This window comes from Pseudochaenichthys georgianus, chromosome 13 (assembly GCF_902827115.2).
Source record: "Pseudochaenichthys georgianus chromosome 13, fPseGeo1.2, whole genome shotgun sequence".
Classification (NCBI taxonomy): Eukaryota; Metazoa; Chordata; class Actinopteri; order Perciformes; family Channichthyidae; genus Pseudochaenichthys; species Pseudochaenichthys georgianus.
Window position 1 is genome coordinate 39,379,358 of NC_047515.1, and position 27,141 is coordinate 39,406,498.

At 41.7% G+C, this 27,141-nt stretch overlaps 1 protein-coding gene and 1 pseudogene across 4 annotated transcripts in view; one reads left to right on the forward strand and one right to left on the reverse strand.

Annotated features, from left to right (window-relative positions):
• The window catches only part of agfg1a (ArfGAP with FG repeats 1a), a 36,791-nt gene extending 14,637 nt beyond the window's left edge, over window positions 1-22,154 (forward strand). The window contains exons 3-13 of one of the 4 annotated variants that reach the window (XM_034097433.2): window positions 2,672-2,787; window positions 5,391-5,556; window positions 6,267-6,432; window positions 7,263-7,382; window positions 10,754-10,825; window positions 14,811-14,982; window positions 15,363-15,445; window positions 16,565-16,675; window positions 18,233-18,370; window positions 19,587-19,681; window positions 20,889-22,154. In XM_034097433.2, the coding sequence (XP_033953324.1) occupies window positions 2,672-2,787; window positions 5,391-5,556; window positions 6,267-6,432; window positions 7,263-7,382; window positions 10,754-10,825; window positions 14,811-14,982; window positions 15,363-15,445; window positions 16,565-16,675; window positions 18,233-18,370; window positions 19,587-19,681; window positions 20,889-20,948 (1,299 nt within the window). In that variant the 3' untranslated portion in view covers window positions 20,949-22,154. Of the gene's footprint in view, window positions 1-2,671; window positions 2,788-5,390; window positions 5,557-6,266; window positions 6,433-7,262; window positions 7,383-10,753; window positions 10,826-14,810; window positions 14,983-15,362; window positions 15,446-16,564; window positions 16,676-18,217; window positions 18,371-19,586; window positions 19,682-20,888 lie in introns of all 4 variants that reach the window. The other 3 variants (XM_034097432.2, XM_034097434.2, XM_034097435.2) reach the window with 3 other exon arrangements.
• Window positions 22,155-22,253: 99 nt separating this feature from the next.
• On the reverse strand, window positions 22,254-24,865 carry LOC117457058 (thiamine transporter 1-like; annotated as a pseudogene).
• Window positions 24,866-27,141: the final 2,276 nt, after the last annotated feature.

Below are 27,141 nucleotides of genomic sequence, written 5' to 3' on the forward strand. Positions count from 1 at the left end.
AATGTTTGAGTGAATCAAAGTGGGTCGTCACCGTCGATCTTCTCTTATGCACAGTTGCACGGGGTGCAGAATAGTTTCCCCACAGACATCGGGGTACTGCTTTGCCCGGTCTTTAGCAGAGATGTTCGTCGGTAAATGAGATGGATTAGATGTTTTCATCTTGGTGAAGAGAAACTCTCGTGTGAGCTCCACACGTTCACTCTACGGTGTTGTTTACCTTCTGTGATGCGCGAGCTGATGACGTCGCGCATCATCATCATCACTTCAGGTCAAGACGAGTTCACTTTTTTTTTTCTCAACTTTGTGTGGAAAAATGCGGGGATTATGCGGCCTTTTGATAAATATGCGGCTTTTTAAAAATATGCGCCATTTTGCTGATTATGCGGTAATTTCTGCGATCGCAGAATCGCGTTTTTCTGGAGGGTCTAAAAACGAATCAGAAAAGAACCACAAAAATAGAAGTCCTCATCCAAGTGAAAGAAGAAATGGGGGATTGGGGGGATGAAGATTAGAGATTGAAAGAAAAGTAGAATTGAAGTAAAGAAAGTTATCAACAAGCCGGGGAAGAAAGCCGATCCAGATCTCTGGGATTACAGAAGGTCTGGAGAACTGGATGGTCGTTTTTCACACGTTCATCAGACCGAGAAACTCTCAAGGATTATAAATTGCTCCGTCTGTTGGATTAAAAGTAGTCAATTGCTTGCTCACATATTTCAGTTTTTAATTTCAGCCTTGCTATTAAAAGGGGCATTGAATTCCAATGACCTACTTGAGTTAATTACCCACACATTAAATGCATACAAATGAATAAATACTTAGTAGAGTAGCAAACACAAATGTGTTCTCCACAGAGGAGCCCACGTGCATTCTCATTCACGGGTCATTTCTGGTAAATGGGGTATAAAATTAGAGCGACGCCACCTGGGGAGAACAAACTATTAAAAGCCGAGGCATGGCAGGAGACTCAAGGTTGGAGCTGATGCATACGTCCTTTATGTCGGCTACATAAATATTACCGCCCACACGTTGCCTTTTGCCTCTCCTCAGGGCGCGCTTGACACATGGCTTTTGTATTTTTCAGCATTTGCACATTTTACTAATTAAAAAATCTAAGCTGGCCTGTTCAGCAAATCCAGCTAAAGAAATAACAGCAGCAGCAGAAGCTTATATGCAACATAAGAGTCACACTTCCTTGTAGCACCATACAGTAGCTTCATTTACAATGCAGCAGCCTATACCGAGGGCACACACGCATGAAGCTTATAAATCTGTCTTTAGAGGATTAGGCAAATACTTTAGGAATGCTTTCAAAAACCCAAAGGCCAGAGAAAGGTTAGACTGAGACAGATTTTGCATATCAGAGCTGTGTCGAGCCTGTGTTTCCAAACATGAGGCCAAGAAGTTTGTTCGTGCCGGCACCGCATAAACAGGTCCGTTTCCGCCGGTTGTTAAACAACATCGTTATGGGGAAATGCAAGTCTGCGTCCAAATGGTTGGAAGATAAGGAGGAAGGACAATCAATACTGTATATAGTCAATGTGAGGTAAAGTGTGTCGCCAAGGTAACCGGTTAGAACTCCAAGTGGCGATGAGGTCTTAAAATGTATGGAAAGGGTCTTTAAAGGTTACATCTGACTTCAGGATTCCTGCATACACCCTGGGTAAACATTACGGGAGGTCATTTCTTTAAATTGAGCAAAACCTCCTGAATGCATTTTGGTTTTCGAAGTTCACTGTGACCTCGAGTCAAAACACATTTTTTGTCATAATTAAAGAATTCATGTCTTATTTATGACAACTCATACAAATGTCTACGAGGACGGACATGGATATGTTGAGCTGGGGTGGGATTTCTAGTCTCGTTCAAATTATACTTAAAGGTGGGGTAGGTAATTCACTTCAGAAACACTTGTTGTATTCCATGGAATGCTCTTAACGTCCCGATAGCAATGAATATATTAAATGCTTTGACAAAAATACATAAAAAAGTCATCAGTGGAAGCCATGGCGCTGTAAAAAGCACGACCAATCATCTGAGCCGGCCCCGCTAAAGTAACTGGACGGCCTACCTGCCTGTCAGCCTTCCATCTGTGCACAAACTTATCTCGTGCCCTCATTGGTCATGTGCGCGTTCGTGTGTTGGAGGAGGGGCTCTGTGAGGAAGTCTGAAGGAAGGGGCAGATTTCTTTCCGGCTCCGTAGTTTGAAATTCTAGCGCACTCGAGCTGGTTTCTCCACTTTTACCTACCCCACCTTTTTAAGATCTTATTTATGACAATTCATACAATTGTCTACGAGGACGGACATGGATATGTTGAGCTGGGGCGGGATTTCTAGTCTAGTTCAAATTAAAGTTTAACATCTTTTGAGTATCGGACTGAAAAAAAAGCCACATTTTAAAAAACATCATTTCTTTTTATGTTGAGATACTTTGCTGGACATTTTATCGAACACACAACTCATAGGTTAGTCTAGTAGTCTGCAGAACTAATCATTAATGGACATATATGTTCACTGCAGCCCTGGTCTATGGATGATTAACTGTATAATCTCTGTTTACCCGTAGCATATCTTTTAAATTCCTTCTCTCACTAACGATTTAATGCTTAAATATGAATGTTGACAAATGTATTTCTCCGTCTCATCTGTTCCGCTGCCCTGTGTGTTTTCCAGGTATGTAAACAGATCTGGCTGAGCCTCTATGATGACAGAACCACCTCAGTACCAGACTTCAGAGAACCGCAGAAGGTCAAGGAGTTTCTTCAAGAGAAATACGAGAAAAAGAGATGGTAAGTCAGTTTTACAATCTGGCAGTGTGAGATATGAACGATCCTCTGGCACCGCGCTGACACGTTAGCTCTTCTTTGTCTCACAGGCAGCTCGTAGCGTTTAGCCTCCAGCTATCCACCAGATAGCCCAATGTAGGTCACGACAGTCAAGATGCTTCATGTGTGAGATCTTGTTGTTCAGTGTTATGATTGTGCTTCAACATTTATGAAGTTTAGTACAGTTGTGACTGTGAATGGCCTAAGGGGAGTCAAACAAGTGCCTGTTAAATGCAAATGAGGGGTCCTCATCAAACTAAATATTCCCTATCTGACTGTTGGTTTCAGCAATTAGACTGTTTCGACATACACTGAACAAAAATATAAACGCAACACTTTTGTTTTTGCTCCCATTTTTCACGAGATGAACTCAAAGATCTAAAACATTTTCTATAAACACAAAATAACCATTTCTCTCAAATATTGTTCACAAATCTGAAAAAATCTGTGATAGTGAGCACTTCTCCTTTGCCGAGATAATCCATCCCACCTCACAGGCGTGGCATATCAAGATGCTGATTAGACAGCATGATTATTGCACAGGTGTGCCTTAGGCTGGCCACAATAAAAGGCCACTCTGAAACGTGCAGTTTTGCTTTATTGGGGGGGGTCTGGGGGGGTCCGAAAACCAGTCAGTATCTGGTGTTAGGGTTAGGGTAATGTTGTGAATCGAGTGGCCCATGGTGGTGGTGGGGTTATGGTATGGGCAGGCGTATGTTATGGACGACGAACACAGGCCACTCGATTCACAACATTACCCTACCCCTACCCCTCACACCAGATACTGCCTGGTTTTCGGACCCCCCCAGACCCCCCCAATAAAGCAAAACTGCACGTTTCAGAGTGGCCTTTTATTGTGGCCAGCCTAAGGCACACCTGTGCAATAATCATGCTGTCTAATCAGCATCTTGATATGCCACACCTGTGAGGTGGGATGGATTATCTCGGCAAAGGAGAAGTGCTCACTATCACAGATTCTTTTCAGATTTGTGAACAATATTTGAGAGAAATGGTTATTTTGTGTATGTAGAAAATGTTTTAGATCTTTGAGTTCATCTCATGAAAAATGGGAGCAAAAACAAAAGTGTTGCATTTATATTTTTGTTCAGTTTACATTATTACACCCATTGGTTAAGGTCGTTCTGCTTCTGTGGGCTCTAACTGTTCATTCTCTGACGTTAGAGTAAAGCGCAGGGCATGTCTCAACGTGACACCATTTGGCTTTTTTTACTTTTCACACACACCGTTCTCCTGAAACACCGACCTGTCTGCTGGCTGCAAATCACATTTCCAACCAAATGAGCCTTCTCTGTTTTCACATTTGGATTTGCAAAATGCTTAACAAGACCGTACACAGCCTTATTTTGAAAACCCTCGATCATGTCACATCTTGTTATTCCGTCAGGCATTAGCCAGCTTCCTGTAGTGTAGTCAAGCTTGGTGAGTAACGGATGACATGCAACGGGAATACATAATCGGGATGCAAAAATAGTTGCATACATAAAAATTGTTTAAATCAGATTACTGCTACACGTCTAAAAATGGCCGATTACTAGCGGGTGTTAAAAGGATCAGATGATGTCTCTTCTCTGTTCTGTAGGATAATACCTTTTTAAGTGTGAATGTATACGTCTACTGCCTGAATCTGCTTTGTGGTTTTCACTTTCTTTGGATCATTTGTTCTGTTTTTAATTCAGTAGGTGAACCTATATGTTCATAAAATAGTGTGTGTGAGCTCACATCCTCGTGGATTCATCTTCTCATTACAGACACATTTCCTAACATTCGGTCTATATGCTGTGAAATGTATTATCTCTTGGATTTACACACGGCATCTATTGCACGTCTGTCCTTCCTGGGAGAGGGATCCCTCCTCTGTTGCTCTCCCTGAGGTTTCTCCCATGTTCCCTTTAAACTGTGGGTTTTCCCTGGAAGTGTTTCCTTGTACGATGTGAGGGTCTGAGGACAGAGGGTTTGTGGACAGAGGGTCTGAGGACAGAGGGTCTGAGGACAGAGGGTCTGAGGACAGAGTGTCGTTTTTCTCATACTGATATTCTGAACAATCTGTGTTGTTGTATTTGCTGTAAAGTGTCTCGACTGTAGGCTATTTTTATTATATGTACAGCACTTTGGCTCCACCAAAAATCGTTTATAAATGTGCTATATAAATAAAACTTGATTTGATTAACTGTGTTAAACTAACACTAAGCATTTTCTGTCAGCTCAGATTTCACTTCTGCTTTTTAAAACTGTAGTGTGTGCTCATGTGTTTCATTGTTGGTGTATCGGCTGCTGCTTGAATATGTTTCACGACACATTTGGGATCCTAAAGATGTTGGTTTCTTCTTTTCCAAGGTCACATTGTTCCGTGGTTTTACATAAGAATATTAAGTCAAATTCATCTTGATGATATTGCATTTGATACTGACGTAATCCAAAAGTTACACAAAGTAATCAGGTTACATTTATTTTATATTTTTACTCGGAAGACCGATTACATGTTTTTACAGCTAACTATTAAATGTGACAGGACACATTTTTAAAGTATCCCTCCCACCCTTTCCCAGGCACGTTCCTCCAGAGCAGGCGAAGCCCGCGGCCCCCGTCCACGCTTCCATCTCCGGCTCCTCCAACAGCAGCACCAGCAGCACCCCGAGGTCAGACCCCTCAAATCCCTGCTGGGGGAGTCTGCCCCCTCCCTGCACCTCAACAAGAACACCCCCCCCTAACCAGGTGAGATTCATGCGGCGTACGTACCATACGATATTACTTTAATGGTCAGATCAAGACTGAAATGTAACTTTGATCATAGCAGCTTCATGTGTAACATCAACATGGACAAATATCAGGACACAGTACATAACAAACAACAACAAACATTTAACATAACAATCACTGAGAGAAAACATGCTCAAAGGGCCTTTGATCTGGGATGCAGCTCTGTATTTACTGTGAGGATTGACTGGAGCACAAAGGATGCTTCAGTCTGACTTTATTGAATCGCGGGACCCTGTATCTCCGATTAGATGGATTTGTTACTGCTGTCAGAAACCCATGAAGGGCTGGTAACATTTGATAAATGTACTTGAAACAACTTGAGTATTTGAATTCCTTTAAAGGGTTTTATTGTTATCAATGTCTTAGTCTACCCACTGACACTGATTTCATCTTTCCTTGCTTTTTACATGAATACTTAGACATTGAAAACATAGTGACAGACACACTCGTAATTGTGAATTTTAATATTCAAAGTTTATTTTTGTATTTTTATTTGTATGCTTCTTCGTAACATTAAGCTGTCTTTGGCTCTTTTCTGCTGTAACAATGTGCATGTCCCCTCTGTGGGACGAATAAAGGTATTCTGATTCTTCTTTAGTCGAGTGAAGGTCGTTCAATCAAACCTTAATTCCTACTGACAAACATATACATATTTCTAACTCCAGTCTCCAGTGGTGAGCCGCGGACAGAGCCAGCAGCAGCAGCCGTTCCACGACAAGAGGTTCGACCTCCTCAGTGAACTGGGGGGAGACATCTTCGCTGCCCCGCCCAACATGAACGCCGGAGCCAGCTCCAGTTTTGCCAACTTTGCACATTTCAACAGCCACACAAGTAAGGAAACGACCGATTGTTTGACTCGCATACATCTGTGACAGGGTGCAGGAGTTGAGCAATCATTTAGGGTTGGGTGTGCCTTTCTAAATGTGGAAGTTGTGTCTGTCACATTCGGCCCCATTGTGCTTTTTGGCACTTTTCCTTTCCTGTGGTTTTTGTGCATGAAAAGGGAATGCGACCTTTCCAAACGGTTGACCAATCACAACAGAGCCGGACAGCTAACCAATCAGAGCAGACTGGGCTCTGGTTTCAGACATTTCAAATGCTTAAGGTGATTAAACAGACACTGATCCATCGCCTCTTAAAGTCTCTGGCAGATGTTTAAGATGCAGAAACTGTAACATTTCACAATCACTAACTACATTATGGGATAGTCTATGGACAGGCACATCTCCATGGTAACTAATGCCTGTACCTAGAGATATTGGTGTTTGTTTCTGTTGGAGGATAATGTCCTCTCATCCCAACAAAAGAGCCATACAGACTCATCCGTAATGCTGCGACAAAAGTGGATCTCCACAAAGCAAGCACAACTGTACATCTGTGTTTAGTGCGACACACACACACATTTAGAGTTATAGGCTCTGCAGAGGGAATCTAATGAGGTGGTGAAAATCCGACTATCTTTCCCGCCTCTTAAGCCGTATTTCATCGTCATGTGACACCACTCTATGATTTGTCTTTCACATCAGCACTTAATCCATTATATTTGCGGTCTGTCATCCATGCCATTTGTCATGATATGTATAAATCCATTGTTTTCCTCTCATTGTGTTTTTTGTTTTTGTTCACCCGTGTGTCTGAACCTCATCCTGACTCCACCTCAGCTGCACAGAGTGCCAACGCAAATGCAAACTTTGCTAATTTTGATGCGTTCGGGAGCACCTCTGGGTCCTCAGGTGGCTTCCCCTCAGCACCTCAAGCCCAATTCCAACCCTCGAATACAGGTAGAGCGAGCTCCCTTCACCGGACACATTGCACACATCCACACCACTAAGGCATTTGCTTGTGTTCTGAAACCCATGCATGTATTAGAGAATATACAATTAGGCTCAACACAAGGCCATGTTTTCTGTCATGTCATGTTTCCATTTGTGTTTGTGTCAGATTGTAATGCATACCATCTGCTCGCCTTTCCATACTGTGTGTGTTCATTCATCTGGTGTCACATGTTAAAGTGTACTGAGCACTCCACTGCAGACGGATTAGAAGCATTTGCTCTAAGCACCACTTTTAGCATATCACTATTTTGACCTACTTTAAAAAAAGAAAAAAAAGCTTCATTTTACATTTGATACGCGCTGGGTTATTTCTGGTTACTCATTTGTGTGGAATGTCAACAACAAACCTACGTTTATGAGGCAAGAATCTGTTGTGTACCAGAGCATTGAACTACTACCCTTTTTCAAACTGAATGTTGGGCAATCAGCTATTACTATTACTATTTGCCATAGTAGGTGCATTGATAGCACAGAAAAAGCAAGACATCAAAACTAGACATAAGTGAACTCTCATCACCACAGACTGGAATCCTTATCAGATCCACTCATTAGGAATAACATTAGAAGGATATTGGACCTGAACACCAGGGTTTTACTGTTGTAATACTGGCCACACTGCTTATGTTCCTATAGGATTTCATAGGGGCTTAACACAAGTGCAAATATTTGCATCTCCACTGTGTATTTTGCGCAGTCACCAGTTGAAGAGGCCTATTGAGCTTTTTGAAGTGTTCCCGTTCCTTGTGTTTTTATATACGTGTCTGCAAAGGCTACAATTCCAAAATTCCCTCTCCCACACGCTCCTCTTTAAACTGCTTGTCTTCTGAAGCTGCCATTTGTATTCTGTGGTTTTAAAAAATACAAGACTGCAAACTGTTGTCCACCTTTTCCCTGTGTGTGTCATTCGGGTCCTTATTTGCCTCCAAGCCATTCTCATTTCAAGTCAATATTTGCTCAGCAGTCACTAGCTCTTTATATGAACCTCCTATGTCACATGCTCTATACTAAAACAGTGACTGTCATACACAAACACACAGCCTCCTCCCCTCCTCAGTTACATGTAGTATGCTACAGCGTCCTCTGCTGGAGATAAACATGAATAACTCTTTTGAGTGGAGCTGCAGTGCGATCTCTTAAGAGTGCCGTCCTAAAACCCGGAAGTAATCTCCATAGGATTTTGGAAAATAGCTGAAATAAGGTATGTGGTTGAAACACATTTAAGAGACAGATCACGGTTTGTTCAGCTGGATAATCTCCACATGTCTATCCTACTTTTATCATTTTCTAATCATAAATCTAGTCCCCAGAAGCAAAATGCTAACGTTATGCTATAAAGGAACTACAGCAGGGTCGCTGCTTCAACGTCACGCCGACTTAAGATCCATATTCAAAACTACAGATTCTAAATGGTACAAGTTGAAGCGCTTGTTTGAACAGTCTGCAGGAGGCAGGGACTTGCTTTCAAGCAGAACAGGGGGAACTTAGCGGGAGTGTTTACGTGTTCGGTGTAATGACGTACAACGACCTCGACAACTTCTGTAGTCCTATTCTACGGTGGCCCTGAAGTGCAAGACACCACAGCATTTCACATTGGACGGAAAGGGTATTCCTTTAGGGAGAACACTTCTTGTTTATGATTGGACAGAGCCAGCCATAGAAGCACTGCTGTGATTGGTTGTTTTTGCTGCCAGTCAAGAAATTACGCTTCGTGATTGGCCCAACACATCAGCCGTTATCTGTTAGCACACACTCAGAGCTCACAGCTCCTCATATCTGTTCAGAAACTGGCCAAAAGTTAAACATATACAAACCACAGACTGTCTGTGTCATGGCGAATACAGTCGCTGCTTTATTTATGTCTGTATGACGTTGTTGTGAGCGTGGACGGAGCAGCTACAGGTTAGTTTAGCCTGATCGAGCCGATTCCGATTTACATGGAGATACGGCCCGCCCCCTCTGCAGCGTCTTGTTTGAATGACAGGAGTAAACACAGAATTAATGCTTTATTAATTCATGGTTTGTAAGGGGCTTATCTCCATGTAAATACTATGGTAGACTACGCAATATTCGCATCGCTCTAATCGCTCGAGTTTCACCGCGGCTGTCAGCTGTGTTTGCTCCTGTCAATGCTGTCATTCAAACGAGACGCGCTGGAGAGGGGGCGGGGCTTATCTCCATGTATATCCAATGGGAGATACCAACTACAACAAAATGAACATATTTGACAGTGATTTAATTGTAATACACGTTTCAAAGTGATGCCGAAGTAACTACGTACCGATAACGGTTAGTAAAAACCATGAATTAACGCTTTGACAAGTCTGCAGACAAGACGGCAGGCGGAAAGCTTTTGAAAATGCGTGTTTTCTGAATGGAATCGGATCCATCAGGCTAAACTAACCTGTAGCTGCTCCGTCCACGCTCACAACAACGTCATACAGACATAAATAAAGCAGCGACTGTATTCGCCATGACATAGACAGTCTGTGGTTTGTACTTGTTTAACTTTTGTCTAGTTTCTGAACAGATATGGTGAGCTCAGAGTGTGTGCTAACAGCTGATGTGTTGGGACCATAGACTGTATATATAAAGGTTGGGACCAGTTGGGACATATTGCGCTGTCGGGCGTTGACCAATCATGAAGCGCCATTTATTGACTGGCAGCAAAAACAACCAATCACAGCAGTGCTTCTCTGGCTGGCTCTGTCCAATCATAAACAAGAAGTGTTCTCCCTAAAGGAATACCCTTTCCGTTCAATCTGAAATGCTGTGGTGTCTTGCACTTCAGGGCCACCGTACTATTCAGCCACTTGTTAACAACCATCGTTTTTCAGACACGTCAACTCTTCAGAAATCACCAGTGGGGTCGCTGCTGATGGATTTAATGTCGTAGAACAAAACGTGATCAGTCTCTTAAATGTGTTTCAACCACAGACCTTATTTCCAGCTATTTTCCTTAAATCCTATGGAGAAATTGCATTGCTTTCTATCGAGGAAACGGAAGTGGTAAAATGATAACTTACTTCCGGGTTTTAGGACGTGTCACTGTGGCACTCTATTGTTTGATGGATAAAAGCTTCCCTCTCTCTATCTCTTGGCTTTGTAAGATAATCCCTTTCTCACTTACGCTCACTCACTGAGCGATCTGGCCTAAGCTGTTCATGCTATCTCATGTGTTTGTGTGTCACCCTCTGCGTCAGATTTGCTTTGACTTCATGCTGTCTAATCTTTTAGTTGACGTCTTTTTATTTTTGTTTCTCCGCCCTGTCTTGCTCATTGCTCCATTTCTCCCCCCCTCTTATCATTTGGGCTGCCAGCGTTCACTGTGCTCTCATCCAGTCGCAGTTTGGGCGAGTTTGTCCCCGCCCTGCCTCTCCAGGTTGCACACAGTAAGTCTCTCTCTCTCTCCTTGACCTCTTAACAGCTTTCACCCTTTTTCCAACATCTAACGTGTAAACACTCTGATCCTCCTCTCCTCCGGCTGTGATGTGTCTCCGCATGTGGCTCTTTTTCTGTCTGTAACCAGGATATCCGCGGGGTCTTGAAAAGTATTAAAAGTTGATAAATCAATTTAGCGAAAATTAAGGCTGTTTAAAAAGTATTAAACGGCATTTTCAAAGGTATTACATGTTGTAGCTTGTTTTCAATAAGTATATAAATGGTCCAGAGAGGTTGTGTTCTACAGTCTGCCTGAATGTAATCATTGCGTAGGTGTGCAGTGTGATTCTGTGTAGTTTATTGATGGCATCCCGTTGGGTTTGCCGTCATCTGAAGGACATCGCACGCTCACTGCTTGATAGCGCGCGAAGGTCCGTTTACGCCGGTTGCTAAGCAACATCATTATGGGGAAATGCAAGTCTGCGTCCAAATGGTTGGAAGATAAGCAGGAAGGACAATCAATACTGTATATAGTAAATGTGAGGTAAAGTGTGTCGCCAAGGTAACCGGTTAAAACTCGAAGTGGCGATGAGGTCTTAACATGTATGGAAAGGGTCTTAAAAAAGGTCTTAAAAGGTTTTACATCTGACTTCAGGATTCCTCCAGTTACTCTGAATCACTGTCATTATAGTGAACCATTGTGGAGAATAGACCATGTGGAACTACAAGAGAATAGAACAAAGTGAAATGTGAAATGAAAAGAAGAGGATCAAATGGACATTGATAAAAACTAATGCTGCGCTATAATTAGATTACACAAAAACCCTTTGTCCTTGAAGTCTATTCCATTCGTTATTGATAGAAAAATGAATGCATAAAAAAAAGATAGTAGGCTACCTGTCCTTGTGTTAAAGGTAGTATAACAAATATTCAAGGCTATGCAATTAAAGAAATTGTTCAGTTTAATTAAATGGTGTGATGGTTTCAGTGGCACTACTTAAAATTGCCTTCCCTCAACTTTGCCTTCCCTCAACTTTAGGACAACAAAGAATAGAGTGGCGCAGGAATGAGTCCTACAACTGGAAATTAGTTAGCATTTAAGCACTAGCATTTTAGCTAGCTTTCTTGTTCTCAAAATCAACGTTTTTTTATAACGCGTTTGTGGGGAGAATCCTGAAGTAAGGTCTGCGGCAAACACAAGCATTATATATTTTTACATGCTTTGTTTTATGACATAAAATACGTGAGTAAATAACCAACTCCTGAATGTCTGAAATAACAATGTGTCATAAGGAGAAAACGAAACGTCAGCATGCCAACCATTAGCCACCTTTAGTTTAGCGGTGGTGACTGTGATGTCGTTTTATCGATAGCTTAACGTTAGCATTTTACTGATTAGCTTACTTTTTTCACCAATGTTCAAAGTGTTTTTATCATGCTGTGGTAACATGTTGTGGTGTATCAATCCGCTTGTTGCATACCAAGCAAATCAGTTCTCCCTGAATGTTTTTTTGAGTATGCTGCTTGAGATTAAGCAATATCTGTTTCCACCTGCCAGCCCTCTTAGACTACCCCAACACCCTCACACATGTCCGGACAGAAGCAGCAGCCATTACTCCACAAAAATCCATATTTCAAAATGTCTCTCTATGTCCTCATCTTGTTTTGCTCACAAAAAACATAAATGCTGACTTTCCATGTTAACTTCCATATGACAACCTGCTGTGATATCTTTACGTGTCTTTACGTTTTCCCATCAAACCTAAAATGTAAAAAAAAAAAAACTGTCAGCAGAACGGCTGCACGATTTGGAGAAAAAAGCGAATTGTGATTATTTTGAAAGATAATGCATTGCTAGACAATTATGAGTTTTATAACATTATTCATATCATTACAACATTTGTGTACGTGGTATGATCTTTTTAAGAGGATCTGTTGCTTTACCAAATCTTGCACTTACTGCCATTTGGATATGTATCATGCAAAAGTAAATGTTGGTGATTTTGATAAAGTTAAGATATAAAACGGTGGCAAAAGGCCCTAAATCAGTCTTGGTGTAAAACATAAAACCTGTATGACCCAAATATCTAGCGGTACAATGATAAGCAATTCCTGAAAAGGTGATATGCATCGTGTGCCTCTTATCAATCAATGTGAATTCTATGCATTCGTTTTAAAGGCTAATGGAGAGCTAGCATAGTGCAGTGTTGGAGAGGACATATTTTAGACATCTATCCACGAGATCAGTGTTTCTCAAACTTTTTCATACCAAGGACCACTTAACTAATAAAAAAACACGCGGACCACCTAACCCCACAAATATCCAAAATCACATCGTTTTTCTAGAACAGATTACAAATCGCCTGAAAATGGCACACAAGTGGCAACATGTGTGATGAAGGTGTTGCGCTGGGCTATATCATGCATCGAAACTTAAGCTCGCTCCATTGCGGAGATATTCCAGCGAGAGTGCGGAAAACTTAAATTAATGTATTAATTTCAAATGTGAAATTTTACCAATATACTCACGGACCACTAGGGGGAGCTCACTGACCACCAGTGGTCCGAGGACCTCACCTTGAGAAGCACTGCACTAGATAATGAAGGCAACTCCTCCTCAACTTGACCCTCCATGCAGCTTCTTCTCCCCCTCTCCACCGCATTGATGCCGTTACTCCAGAGGAAAAACAATCGAGGCCCCCCTTTATGACTTTGTAATCTCTCTCATGCATGTAGCGCCCCAGGGGAACGAGCAAATGCCAGTTTTGCACATTTTGACAACTTCCCAAAATCGTGTAGCGCTGACTTTGGATCCTTCAGTTCTCCCTCCCAGAGTCCACAGCAGCTGGCAGAGAAGCTGTACAGCAGGGCTATTCAGTTGGCTGCCCGGCCAAATCCGGCTCCGGGGTGATATTTACTGGCCCTTTGAGTGTATTGTTAACAAGTAATCTAATTTCTTTTTTTGGGGCCAGAGTGCCTTTCAGAGAGGTTATTAACAATTAAATTGAGAGATAGAGGGGAAGACATTGCCTGAACACTTCGGGTTTCGAACCCACCTACTAGCTACATCTCTGCGTGAATGATTAGATAATTTCACCTAAATGAAATCAAATGATGTTGATGGTTACATTAGCTTCACATGTACTGAGTTCTGATCTTGCCATTTCGATCCATAAAGGCCTTGGGGCTATGTTTGATTTAATTAAACACAATATATGCACTCCACTATGCTGTTGTAGTATTTACTGTATCTGAAGCTCTTAACATGATTGCTCATATTTCAAGCCATCTTGTTCCGGCCCCTTGCTTTGGATCATTGTCATCAACATTCCAAACTAATTTCATAGCCCTGCTGTACAGAGTACTAGCCTCCCTGCAGATGAATACGCAGTCCTGGCTGACCTGGATAACGTGTTGTTAAGCTCTGCCAAAACAGAGCAAGGTAACCCTCTCCTGCCTCGCCTGTTTATAGACCTAGTGTCGGGACAGATGTTACCCAAAAACAGAAGTAGTCTCAACAAAAAAACAGCCGTTGCATACATGTAAGTCCCTTTTGATTCTTCTTCCAACTGCAGGGACAGACCTAGATTCTATCACGAAGAGGCAGATTTAGGTTTTCTAGCAAACGCCTACTTCTGTATCACTTACATTTCGGCTAATCCTCGATTTGGATGTGTTTTGAGATGCCTTTAAAAAGTGGATCAGTGCTGCTGAACCTCAACCAGCCTGCATAGAGACAACAAGCCACTGCACACGGTGGAAACGCCTCCCTGTTTTACATATTTCTTTCATTTCATCTCTGACATGTACTGGGCTGGAGCTCAATACTGTATTTCTTTGCTATACATTCTAATTTATTTCCCATTATCTTGAATAGGTTCAATATGGCAGCTATCTCCGGACCTTTCTTTTTGTGTCTTTTACAATTAGGATTGAGCTCCTATATTAGTCGATGTGACGGGGATTGAACCGGGCTGTCTTGTGTTTCTCTTGCAGGAGCCGGTCTTGCTGCTGGGGGGGGCTCGGCAGGAGTTGGGGGTCCGCCTCAGAGGCAGCCAGGAGTCCCTGCAGGGTGCGACCGCTACGCTGCTCTGGCTGAGCTGGACACTGTGTTCGGACCCTCAGTCCCTCCCACCAGTGTTTACAACCCCACCAGCACCTCTCAAGGGTGAGACCACACACACACACACATACACACACATACACATACACATATACATACATATATATATAAAAACTTTCCCTGTAATATGATAGTTTAAGAGAATTAGATGTTATGATTTCTCCATAAGTTACAGCTACAATAAACCACACACACACACACACACACACACACACTTTCTGCAGTACGTCCCTTGCTAGAGGGGGACCAAAAATAATAACCTACTTAACACCATCTGGCAATTCTCACTAACAAAGTTGCTTTAATCCACAACAACTTCCTCACCCTATAAGCACACGGGGACCACGGTCTAATCAAACCGTTGTCTCCTGTATTCTTTTTGCTGCTTTCGTAATAAACTAATACTTGTTGCCTGTGTTCCTCAGCCGGAGTGTGTTTGGCTCAGAGAGTGGGATGTCCGCAGCACAAGCACAGCAGGCCCTGCCGGGGATGGCTCAAGGATTTGGAGGTGAGGGAACCTTCTGTTTTCTGATGGTGTGTGACTACTGTTCTCCAAATAAACAATCTGTGATCATTCGGAAAGTTAATTGGGAAACGAGAGGAAATCCCAGCAGTGAAATATCAGTCATTACAGCTACACTCAGTGAATTAGGGCTGCACGATTTGGGGAAATAATCTAATTGTGATTTTTCTGACAGATATTGCGATTCGTGATATTTGTTTTTAAGCGACCCAACGGAAGTTTATTGTAAAATGCGGCCATATCTCCGGCTAGGAAGGTCGCATCAACGTGCTCCCATCTCTAGCACCCCGCAGCCCGAGCTACGAGTGAAAGAACTAAACTTACATGAAACTTCCGTTGGGTTGCTTTAAAGTCAAGCTTCAGTTTAAGATTCACCCTGTGATAGAAACATGTGATGGAGCATCACTAACCTGACTCAGATGGTTCACCAAACCATCTAAAGCTCCATTGGAAGCCGTTTGGAAAGGGCAGGCACTTTCAAAAGCACTTTGCATGTGATTGGATCAATCTGTCTATCACCTTCTATCATGGGCCACTTCTGATTGGTTAACAATGGCTGGTACATGTGGAGCACAGCACTTCTGATTGGTGTGGAGGACTGACGCACAAGAAGAACAAAAAAAAATCGCAGGCTTTCCGATTTTAATAATTGCATCATTTCAAATTTCGATTTAAAATCGATGAATCGTTCAGCCCTAGTGGGAATCGGCAGTTGACAAATTCTGTTCCCTTTTGGCATTAGTTTTTGTGATGCCAAAGTCGAGATGAAGAATTGAATCTGTAAGAAAATGGGCTATAATGTTTTCTATAGCCCACATGTTTTTATTGCATAATGTACAAAGCTTTTTCATTCATATAAGATCAATATTTACAGATAAGGTGCAAGGCTTGAAGCATAAACGGATAGGGTTTAGGCATATATAAGTTAAATACAGTCTTAATCAATATTAAATACAGAAGTCAAAAGGGGGGCATTACATTTTTTCTCCAATACCTTGGAGCAAAGAATATCTGTCCTGTGAATCATTGCTTTGGTTAACGATCTGTCCCTGTTCTGTATAACCCTCTGTACACGTTTGGTGACCTCATACCTCTCTCCAACAGCTCAGTCAACCAATCCGTTTGTAGCGGCCCCGGCAGCCCCTCCCACAAACCCCTTCCAGAGCAACGGCAGGACGGCCCACATGGCGGCTGCGGCGGCGGCTGCAGCAGCAGGTGTGTTTGTGTGTTGTGGTGCAATGCTACAGAATCACAATCTAATGTAGCCTATGCATCAATATTGTAGATTAAAATCATTTTAGCACAGAGGCAACCGATCAGGGGAAAGGTTAATATAGAAAAGTAATTCTGCCCACTGTGAAAATGGGCATCAGCCGTTAAGTGGTGTGTGTGCCAGAGATGTGAAAGTTACAGCAGAGTTTCAGCTTTCTGTGTGATTGCTCTTGGCATGCTGCACAGGCCTGATGGGGGTAATCCATGGGCAGGGTTACCCCCCCACCTATGGTAGGTTCACTTGTGCTCACTGCTTCCCCTTCTGCTCGCCCGTGCCTTGCTGTTGCAGTGCTTTCTTCTTCCTTCAGCATATCTATCAGGAACATGTTGTCAGAATAAGGGTGTGACGAAACACCAGGTAACTAGTTGGTATTAGGATGCTCAAATCTGAGTGTCAAATGAATTCTGCTACTTGAATCTTTAAAAAAACATGTTCCTTTTGTCAAACAGCTATAATAATAATTTCATATGGAGAATATAATGTTGTTATGACCAAAGGAAGATGTTGAGGAACCCAACATGTCTTGACAATTCTTTAGTCAGTTAGGAACGGGCTTAAACTCTCTGCTGCTTTTCGAAGACATTAAAAGAGAGGCGAAGTCCCTCCTTTCCAGGGGACCTCCATGGGACCTTATTTAGGAAAAAGTATGTATTGAAGTCAATGGAGAGAGAAAGATTATCTTTTGATCCCGTTTGAATTGTGCCACGAATTATACATATGATGTTTGTCAATTTAAAAGATCAAGAAAGTCAAAAAAATTCAAAAGTGTCGTAAAACTGTGAAGTTACACTTTGTTTTGTGTGAAACCGCTCAATGAACTACAACTCCCATCTCGCACCACACACCAAGACGGCAGTCACGTTGAAACATTTCACGTCTTTCTTTCAGAACGAGGCGGAAAGTATTAAAAGAGGTGAAAATCACTCCAAGTCTGGGCGCGTTGAGAGCTGTGCACACACACAAGGGGAGTTAGTCGGTTCCTGAGAGCCAGCATGCGGGACCGGGACTCTGGGATGTGTAGTCTTTCTAGTTGCGTATTTTTCATAGTCTTATATTTCAACAGTTTTACGACAAACTGTGACTTTACATGGAAAGGATTTTTTAAGATTGACAAACATCATGTGTGTAATTCATGGCACAATTCAAACGGGATCGAAGGATAATATTTCTCTCTCCATTGACTTCAATACATACTTTTTCCGAAATAAGGTCCCATGGGTCGGAAGTAGATGGGCGGGACTTCGCCTCTCTATCTGTGATCACTATTTGTTCATTCTCACTCTTAAGTTTACTAAATGAGTCAAAGAAAAATATGAGCGCTTTGCTTCCTGACAAACTAATGTCATAACACGTTCATTTGTACATGTTATAATGTCTTATGTGTGGGTGTGCTTTAAAATGCTGTCGTCATTGTTTTTAAATATAATTATTTCTGCTGTTATTTAGTGTAATGCCTGTTGACTGACTGTCCTGCTTTGTTGCAGCATCTTTCGGCACAGGCTCCATGAGTATGCCCGCTGGCTTTGGGAATGTGGCAGCCTTCAACCTCCCCACCAGCTTCAGTGGAACGTTCCAGCAGCCGTTCCCCGGCCAGGCCCCCTTCCCTCAGCCCCCGGCGTACCCCCAGCAACCCAACGGTGCGTGTTACCGTGTGCATCATGTAGATCTAGACGTATCTGTAATAACAACTACACTGAGTTTCAAGCTCGCAAGGGCTTCTGACATAATTGCACCTACATCTATTTCACATGCCACCATGCCATTAGGTTTGTTTACTTAAATATGAGTAAAGGATTCCCAGAATCAAAACCAAACGTGGAGAAGCAGCGTTCTGCTATTATGCTCCAAATATCTGAAGCATAATTATCATCTTATTCTATTTTAACTTGTTTGATTTGTTTTCTCTTGGTACTTAAATTACTGTTTTAAATCAAATGTTATGTGTATCTTTAAATGCTTTTTTTTAACAATAGAACCGCCAGGGGTCGCTGTATACCTAAAACCGCCAACGGGTCAAATGTACCCGCTGTTAGAATGCATTGATTTTCAAGGTACAATGTTCTTTTATGTATCATTCTAGAACACAGGGTTAACAGTGAGTTTTGATCACACGAAACGTATACCAATAGAATCTGTGGACTCACAGCTTTCATATGATATTAGTTTGTGCAGATAGCATGAAGTATAAAAGATCGCTACCGTGAGTTATATCTCTCTATCTATCTCTCTATCTCTCTCTCTATCTCTCTATCTATCTCTCTATCTCTCTATCTATCTCTCTCTATCTCTCTCTATAACTATCTTTATCTCTCTTTCTATCTTTATCTCTCTCTCTATAACTATCTCTATCTATCTCTCTCTATAACTATCTATCTCTCTCTCTATAACTATCTCTATCTATCTCTCTCTCTATAACTATCTAACTATCTCTCTCTCTATCTCTCTATCTATCTCCCTCTCTCTATCTCTATCTATCTATAAGGAACTGCAGTGAACAACAGGCGTTACTATAGCAACACGTCATGTTTATGTTTTCTCGCGAGATCAATAGCACGAAAATCACTGCATTTTCTCTCAGGTAAATATTACCCGCTGGCGCTGATGGGTATAAATGGCAATTTTTGGGCAATTTTTTCAATCTGACTTCATATTGACAATTTTTAACAACAGAGGGTGCTACATAACACACTTTCAGGAAAAGTCACGGACCGGGAGACTTTAATATTTTGTTGAAAAAAAGTTACATGCAATCAAGAAACAGCTGCAGGTCAAATGTACCCGCTGGCGGTTCTAGTGTTAAAGCATTGCCCTATCGTTGAAATGTTCCCTAATGATGACGTACCTGTGTTTCAGGCGGAGGATTTGCAGCCTTCGGCCAGGCCAAGCCCGTTGGCACTCCATTCGGACAAACAATGTCCGGACCGATGATCTCCAGCAACCCCTTCCTGGTTAGTCGAATATCTTTATTTCTTGTTGAAACAATTTAGTTCCAATACTCCTACAGTAGAATGAAGCGGCTTCTGTCACATTAGCATTAGCTGTTGTTGGTGGAGATTAGGCCGTTATTATTACCTTATTACCGTAGATTTTAGTTATATTAAAAAGACCAATCGATTGCAAAAAACTAGAGCTGTGAAATGAACGCTGCGAATCAATGATATAAATAATATGTAAAGAGAGCACAGACGTCACTGCAGTAATATTGCCGACACATCCCTTCTATGCCTGTCAGGGTTTCCGCTAGGATTTTTTCTTGCCGGTGAAATGTCCGGAAATAATTTATTTTACCAGACAAATTTGAAACTTACCGGTTATGTTTCAATAATAACAATAAGAATTGTGTAGCAGACTTTCCGTTGGCAGGTAATTACCGGACTATGACCGGATATGCTGATGTTTAAAACTCAGTTAATGGGATTTTTCTATTGCTTCAGTTTATAATCGTAACAGATCGAAAAGTTCACATTCATTTTTCAATATATGATTCGCTTCCACAAACACATAATTATTACATTCAAGTGAACTACTTACAGTACTTATCTCTCTCCCTCCCTCTCCTGACAGCCCGTCAGTTTCTCATGCAGCTCGCTAAACAGTGGGCGGAGCTTCAGGTGATCGTGCAGAGCTGCGTGTCGCCATCAGACTCAGCAGCTGATCTGATCTCTCTCTCGCGTCCGGTTACACTTCACTCGCGTTTATGTCCATATCGATCACATCCAGCTCTCCTGATCGGCCTTTATAGAGAGCACCGATCTAACTATTAAGAGTGAATATCGGCAGGTTTTAATTGACCGGTTTTTAATACATTTTACCAGCTTAAAAACCGGTAATTACCGACTAACGGAAACCCTGATGCTTATGCAAGTAAATAGTATGTTATGTCGTTTAATTTAAATCAATAAATGCTTTACTCAAGTTCCACTATAAAGTCATTTTTAAAAACCTCATAGTATGTACTTTTCCAAGCAAATATAGTTTTTAATTGTTCTGACGATCAACATATCTAATGCTTTCAATTTACGTCAATTAAAGCCCTAGAAGAAGCACGAGTGGTTGGAATATATACCCTTTGATTGTGGATTTATGTTTACTCTCAAAACTAGACATCAAAGTTATTAGTTAGTCCTTCTGATTGTGTGTCCTTTGACCTTGCAGGGTGCGGCTCCGTCTGCTCAGTATCCAGCAGGAGGCTCTTCAACGAACCCCTTCTTATAGCGACCCCTCCGCTCCGCTCCACTACAGGGTCAACAACTGGCGCGCTTGCACCTATTGCACCGTTTGTTTCACAAGTAGCTTTAAACACAATGTTTGTAAGGATTTGTATTTTCTATCGCAGTTTGTCACAAGGGATATGACAGAGCGTCATGCTGACACTGTCCACGGCTACAAAACAAAGTGATGGTGTGTGCAGAGGGAGAGGACGGTCCCCCCCTTCTCTATTTAACCTGTCAACTGGCCTCGACTGAAACACAATGTATAATCAAACTGGCTGAAAACTAAGTTATTGTAACAGTATATCCCGTTCGTTATGCTGCAACTTTGTACATAATTAATTTTTCTTTAAGCGCTTTTGTGCATATCAGTATTTGTATCTAACACACAAGATTTGTTCAGACGGATCTGTTGCTTCTTGGTAAGTTAATGGGTTCCGCCACTTACTGTATTTGTGAAGAACCAACTGTTTAATTGTGCGGGTTCCTTTAAGCTAAACTGTTCTACGGTGGCCGACAGGTGCCAACGTGCTGCAGCGGCCAACACATTCCATTAGGACGCACTGCAACCTCAAAATGTGTTTTGTCAGTGTATTCGAAATAAGTTAATAAGATTGACTTTATTGATCCCAATTCAGGAGATGGTTTCGTCACAGCAACATGTGAACAAGACATAATGTGAAAATAAAAAAAGAGGAGAAGCTAAACAAACATACACATGAAATCAAAACATCTCAAAATATCAAATTAAACAAAAAAGTCAAATAGAAACATATTGACAGTGAAAGATGTATATCTGTAAATGACTAAGTTAGCTACGTTAGCTAGCTAGCAGCAAATCTGCATGTGTTTTTGGAAACTGCATTTTTGGAAACTGCAGCTTGTGTTGTGTCGGTGTAACGCGTTTGCACCTGTCAGCCACCGTAGTTCTCCCATAATAATATAAAAAAAAAAAAAAAAAACTATTCTGTTTGCGAGGGATAAAAAAGTGTCTGCGTCGTCAGGGATCTCATTTCTCTGCCTCGTCCCCTCCTGCTGACAGAGGGTCACAAAGCTTCTGGAATCCTGTCGAGAATGGCTGCTGGGCTGAAATCACTTGCAGGGTATTAGAGAATTTTAAGTTAATGTGTAAATATATACAGTATATATATATATTAAAATGAATTTTAAATAAGAAGAAATGACCAAACCATTCATTTATATTGATGTATGGAGAAAAGTGTACATTTGTTTTGCATATATAAAAAAAAAAAGATTTATATTCATGGTGTTGCAGTCAGTAATTTGAAGCTTTTAACTCTGCAAAGTTTCAGAATGTGTGTTCGTCACAGTTCGGAGGGTCATTTCTGACGGCAGCAGTGGGCTCTTTGTCGCTTCTCCAAATGGTAAAAAGTCCCCGAAGTGAGAAAGCGACAGCGATGAGTGAGAAGTAGCTGGCGTATATGGTGAACTGCAACAAAAAACAGACCATCACTTCATCTGCAGAAGACCTGAGTGACATTTTCTGATCTGCCTCCTCACCTGAGGAATGATGCCCTGGCCCAGCCCTCTGCCGTCCACCACCACAGAGGTGATGATGGTCTGCAGAGCCAACGCTCCAAAGTTATTCGCTCCAAACACCAGAGCATACCTCTCCATCGTCAGGTCGGCTGCAATCTGGAACCTGAAAGAGAAGGATTGTTTACTTAAATGCACGATTTCCTGTTCTGCCTGCAATAATAAACACGTCTCCCTTTTGATAAGACACCTCTTACATGGCTATTGTTATCAGCAGCATGTACAGGCACTTGAATACGATGTATCCGGCGTAGCAGACCCAGATGTTTCTGATGAAGGTCATGAGGAAGAGGGCTGCTGCTCCGAGGCCAGAGAAACCCCCGAGAGCCAGCTCCCCCCACTGATCCCACCTCACCTCCGTGAAGCCGATACCGTACGCCATGGGTGTCAAACTCAAGGCCCGGGGGCCAAATCCGGCCCGCGACTTCATTTTATTTGGCTTGCAAAGAATATAATACGTTTATTATACGGTTACATGCTACTTTACAGTATATCTACATATGTTCATTTTAATTTTCTTATTTTATAGTTATTTATTCATCTTTTTTTTTATCTTTGATTTATCCTTAATTTTATTAATCTCTGTGAATCTGTGCTGTCCTGTTTTTCAATCTCACCCTGTTGCTGTTAAACTACTGCATTTCCCCACGGGGATTAATAAAGGTTAGCTTATTTTATTTTACAGAAGCACGTTGCCCATAAACTACATGTCCCACAATGCATCATGTTGTGACATGGCACTGAAGAGACTTTCAATTGTTTGCCCTAGACTTCTGGTTTCAGACAGTTAATTATGAAGTTATTACCCTATCCAATAATAATCCAATGCAGAGGCAATAATATAATATAACACATTATTTCATATATATTATGTATTTATATATGTTTATTTATATAGTTACAACCGGCCCTTTGAGTGCAACCATAATGCTAATGTGGCCCACGAGGAAATTGAGTTTGACACCCCTGCCGTACGCTGTGGCTGCTCCTGCAAAACACACCCATCTGGTTTTATAGTAGAGATGACAATTTGAAAGGCACTGAGAAAATGGGTTTGATATATATATATATATATATATATAGCACCAAAGCCCTTTTTGTAATCAATGACATACTTTGAATATGTTATAATAGAATCATTTAAATAATTGTAGCTTTTTTATCTTAGTATTAGAATTACTGGTAATTTACTTCAGTATTTCATTTGTATGTGAGAGGAAAACATACTTTTAGCCGAACCACATTGTTTTTACAGCTTAGAAATTCAGACTTTTACACACATATGAACTGCATGAAATATATGTTTTAATGTAGATTAAACTCCAATATTATATTTGATTACCCAAGAAGACAATGAGTGAGTTGACATAAGCAAAAAAAAGCTATTTTGATAATTGTTTTCTTCGCTTGTTCATCAATAATTTCATAGTTCTATCTTATCAAACATGAATATTCCTGCTTTCCTGCAATGGGTACTTTTACTCTTACTACTTCAACTACGTTTTCCTGGTCATACTTTAACTTAAGTACCATTATCAATTATGGATATTCACATGTGATTTGATTTTAGTAATGCATACTTTCCACTGGATGTTGCTCACCTAACAGGTTGGACACTGCCTCCACGCCTCCATTGTAGATGCTGCCATTTTGAGAAGGCTGCACATGCTCCCACAGAACCTGAAATTTACATTACTCTGATCATTAAGGAGAGGCACAACATACCTTATGAACCTGAAAAGAGCATAGGGCCCCATTTAAAGGGCTCACTATGCAAACCAAGCAGGTGTACAGCTGAACATTTTCGTTTTCTTGCTTTGATAACTGACCTGCAGTGCACATAGTTGGCTCACTATCACTATTAACATTAAATCAGCATATTTGTTATAACTTTACCCTGGTTGCTTTGAATTCTTCCTCTGTTAATCTGACCCATTCACAAAAGGACGTGCGGACCTCCAGGAAAATGGCGTATTTCGCGCGTTGCATTGTGGGTAGCTCGTGACGTCACTGTGTGTGAAAGGGCCTCTTTAAGTACAGTACTTGAGTATACTGTACTCAGTTACTTTCCACCACTGCCAGTTTTAGTGCCTTGCTCAGCTCTTTGTGAATGACCTGTAGATGTAAGTAGGCCACCTCGCTGGCTGTCACCACCCCATAGCAGAACTGCATGGCCTGCATGGCTGCGACACTTCTGAGTCAGAGCAGCGTGGCCGTTTTGGCGAAGAGGGAGAGACACTGGAAGATAACCACCGGTTTGTACTGCAGCCAATCAGTGAGCAGGAACACCGGCACCAGCACCGAGAGGTACGAGTACGTCCACACCGGGAAGATCTGGTTGTTCACCTGAAGAGGAAACACCATAGATACATACGATATGTAGGCCTATATATGTTCATTTGAATTCATTTCTTATTTCATTTTTTTTCATTTGTATTTTTACCTTTGATTTTATCTTTAATTGTATTAACCTGTGTGAATCTGTGGTGTGGCAACGGCATTTGAAGAAATTAAAAAACTGTCACGTAGATGTCTTCACGGCTGGACTGTTAGCACACGTGAAGTTTGAGCACTTTTTGACAATGTTCATAGGAGTTATAGCAATATCGTGTTTTACGGCGAAGGATGCGTTGCCATGGCAACAGCTTTTGAGGAAAACTCACTAATGGCACATAGACATGTTGAGGGCTGGACAATTAACTGTCATGTGAAGTCTGGTGGTGTTTTGACCATTTTCATATCAGTTACGACAACATCGTGTTTTTTGGCAAGGGATGCGTTTCCATGGAAAATAAGAAGAGGAGGAAGACAACTGGCAGATCAATTGTTTAATTATTTCGGTTGCATTTTTAATTTTTTGTTATTTAATATCATAAACCAAACATCACATAATAAACATTATGGTAAAATAAATGTTGTTTTGGTTCTGAAACATCATTTTCAACATCAAGAGTGTAGAAAGCTTTTGTTAATGCAAAAGAGAGGTTTGTTAGATGGATTTTAGAAGAAACAAACCTGACTCTTGAATTGAAGGTGATCGTGGGAAACTAGGCCCAAGTCAATACTTTAAAAAATATATATTTAGCAGCTGTGTATGAGATAACTAAAAGCAGAAGATGCATACCCTCAAAAAAAGAAGTAAGAGGGTTCTGCAAAACCAAAGAGCACATGACAGCAAGTTGCAACAACGTCATCACAAAATAAGTTCCAGTGAATCAAGGGTAGGGGTGACATTCTCAAGTTTCCTGGAACTAGCCATGTTGCTGTTTGTTACATCCTCATCTTCTGCTTCAACCTGTTGCAGAACAGAATACAAAATGAAATAACTGAAGAAATATCAAACATAAACCCTACGTATTCAATACTAGCAGCTGAACATTTAAAAGTTGATTATTTTGAAAGTTAAAATACATTCTATAACACATAGGTGTGAGCAAGCTCTCTGATTGGTCAATAGGCGTGTTTGATTCCACGATCAAACAACGGTCAAATAGAACGTGCCTTTTCACAACAAGTCAGTATCCCTCCGCGTCTGAGAAAAACTGTATACCGTTGGGCCTGTTTGCTTTTCGAACTGGAACAAGAAAGCAGCGGAGAAGTAGTGGTTTCAATAGCGACACACAGCCGTTACACTGTTACATTGTCTCTCGTTGGAAAATCGTTGGCTACAAAATGTCAGATTTTATAGTTAATTTTGATTTGTTGGGGGGCCTCAGTATTGATCCTTAACGGAGCGTCCACACTACAGCTTCAAAAAAAGCTTGGAGCTGGGCGTGTCTGGAGTTTGGGGATTTTATTCAAGCAACACGACCAACAACCAATCACATGAATCTCCCGCCCCCGACATACAAAGCAAAAAACCCCGGGGATTTTATGCGAGCAATATATATATATATAAACTCCCCAAACAGGCGAAAACCTACCAGTTTCCCCCACTGTCTCTGCCACCTCCCTCCATGCTGGTTCCTCCGGTTTGTATCCCGGTAGGTGAAGAGGGTCTGGTCATACAAAACCGGGTGATTTGCTATGGCGATAGTTAGTTTCTCCTCCGACTTTTTTTGAAATATAGAAATGAACGGCGGGATATCTCTCCCAGCTTAGACGCGGTTTGATTGGCTACGGCTTCAGCTGTCAGATTTTCAGAAACGGGATTTGATTGGCTGGCGCTGGCTACTCCGGCGTCTCCGGCATCAGAAGTTGAACAATGTTCAACTTCTGACGCCGGAGACGGCGGAGACGGACTGCTCTGCTACCCACAATTCAGTTCGGCGAAAAAGTTCGGCGAAAAAGCGCGGCTACGTGACGTCACCCCATTGAAAGTGAATGGGCAGATTGGAGTTTTCGACGCTGTCGACGCTGTAGTGTGGACGGGCCGTAAGGCACCAAATATGTGACGATGGCATTTAACGAGGAAACAAAAAATCATAAATGTCACAACGACAGGGAGCGCCAGAACAGGAGAGGGGCAATGTTTGAGGAGCCGGGCAATGCCCTTTGCCCGGTAGCTTCGTTCGAGGCCTACCTATCAACACTGCCCGAATCAGCAAAGGCTTTCTACCACCATCCAAGGAAGTCGGTGAAGCCTGGGGATGCGGTGTGGTATAGCATGGAGCCCTTGGGGGTGAACAGCCTGGGGTCCA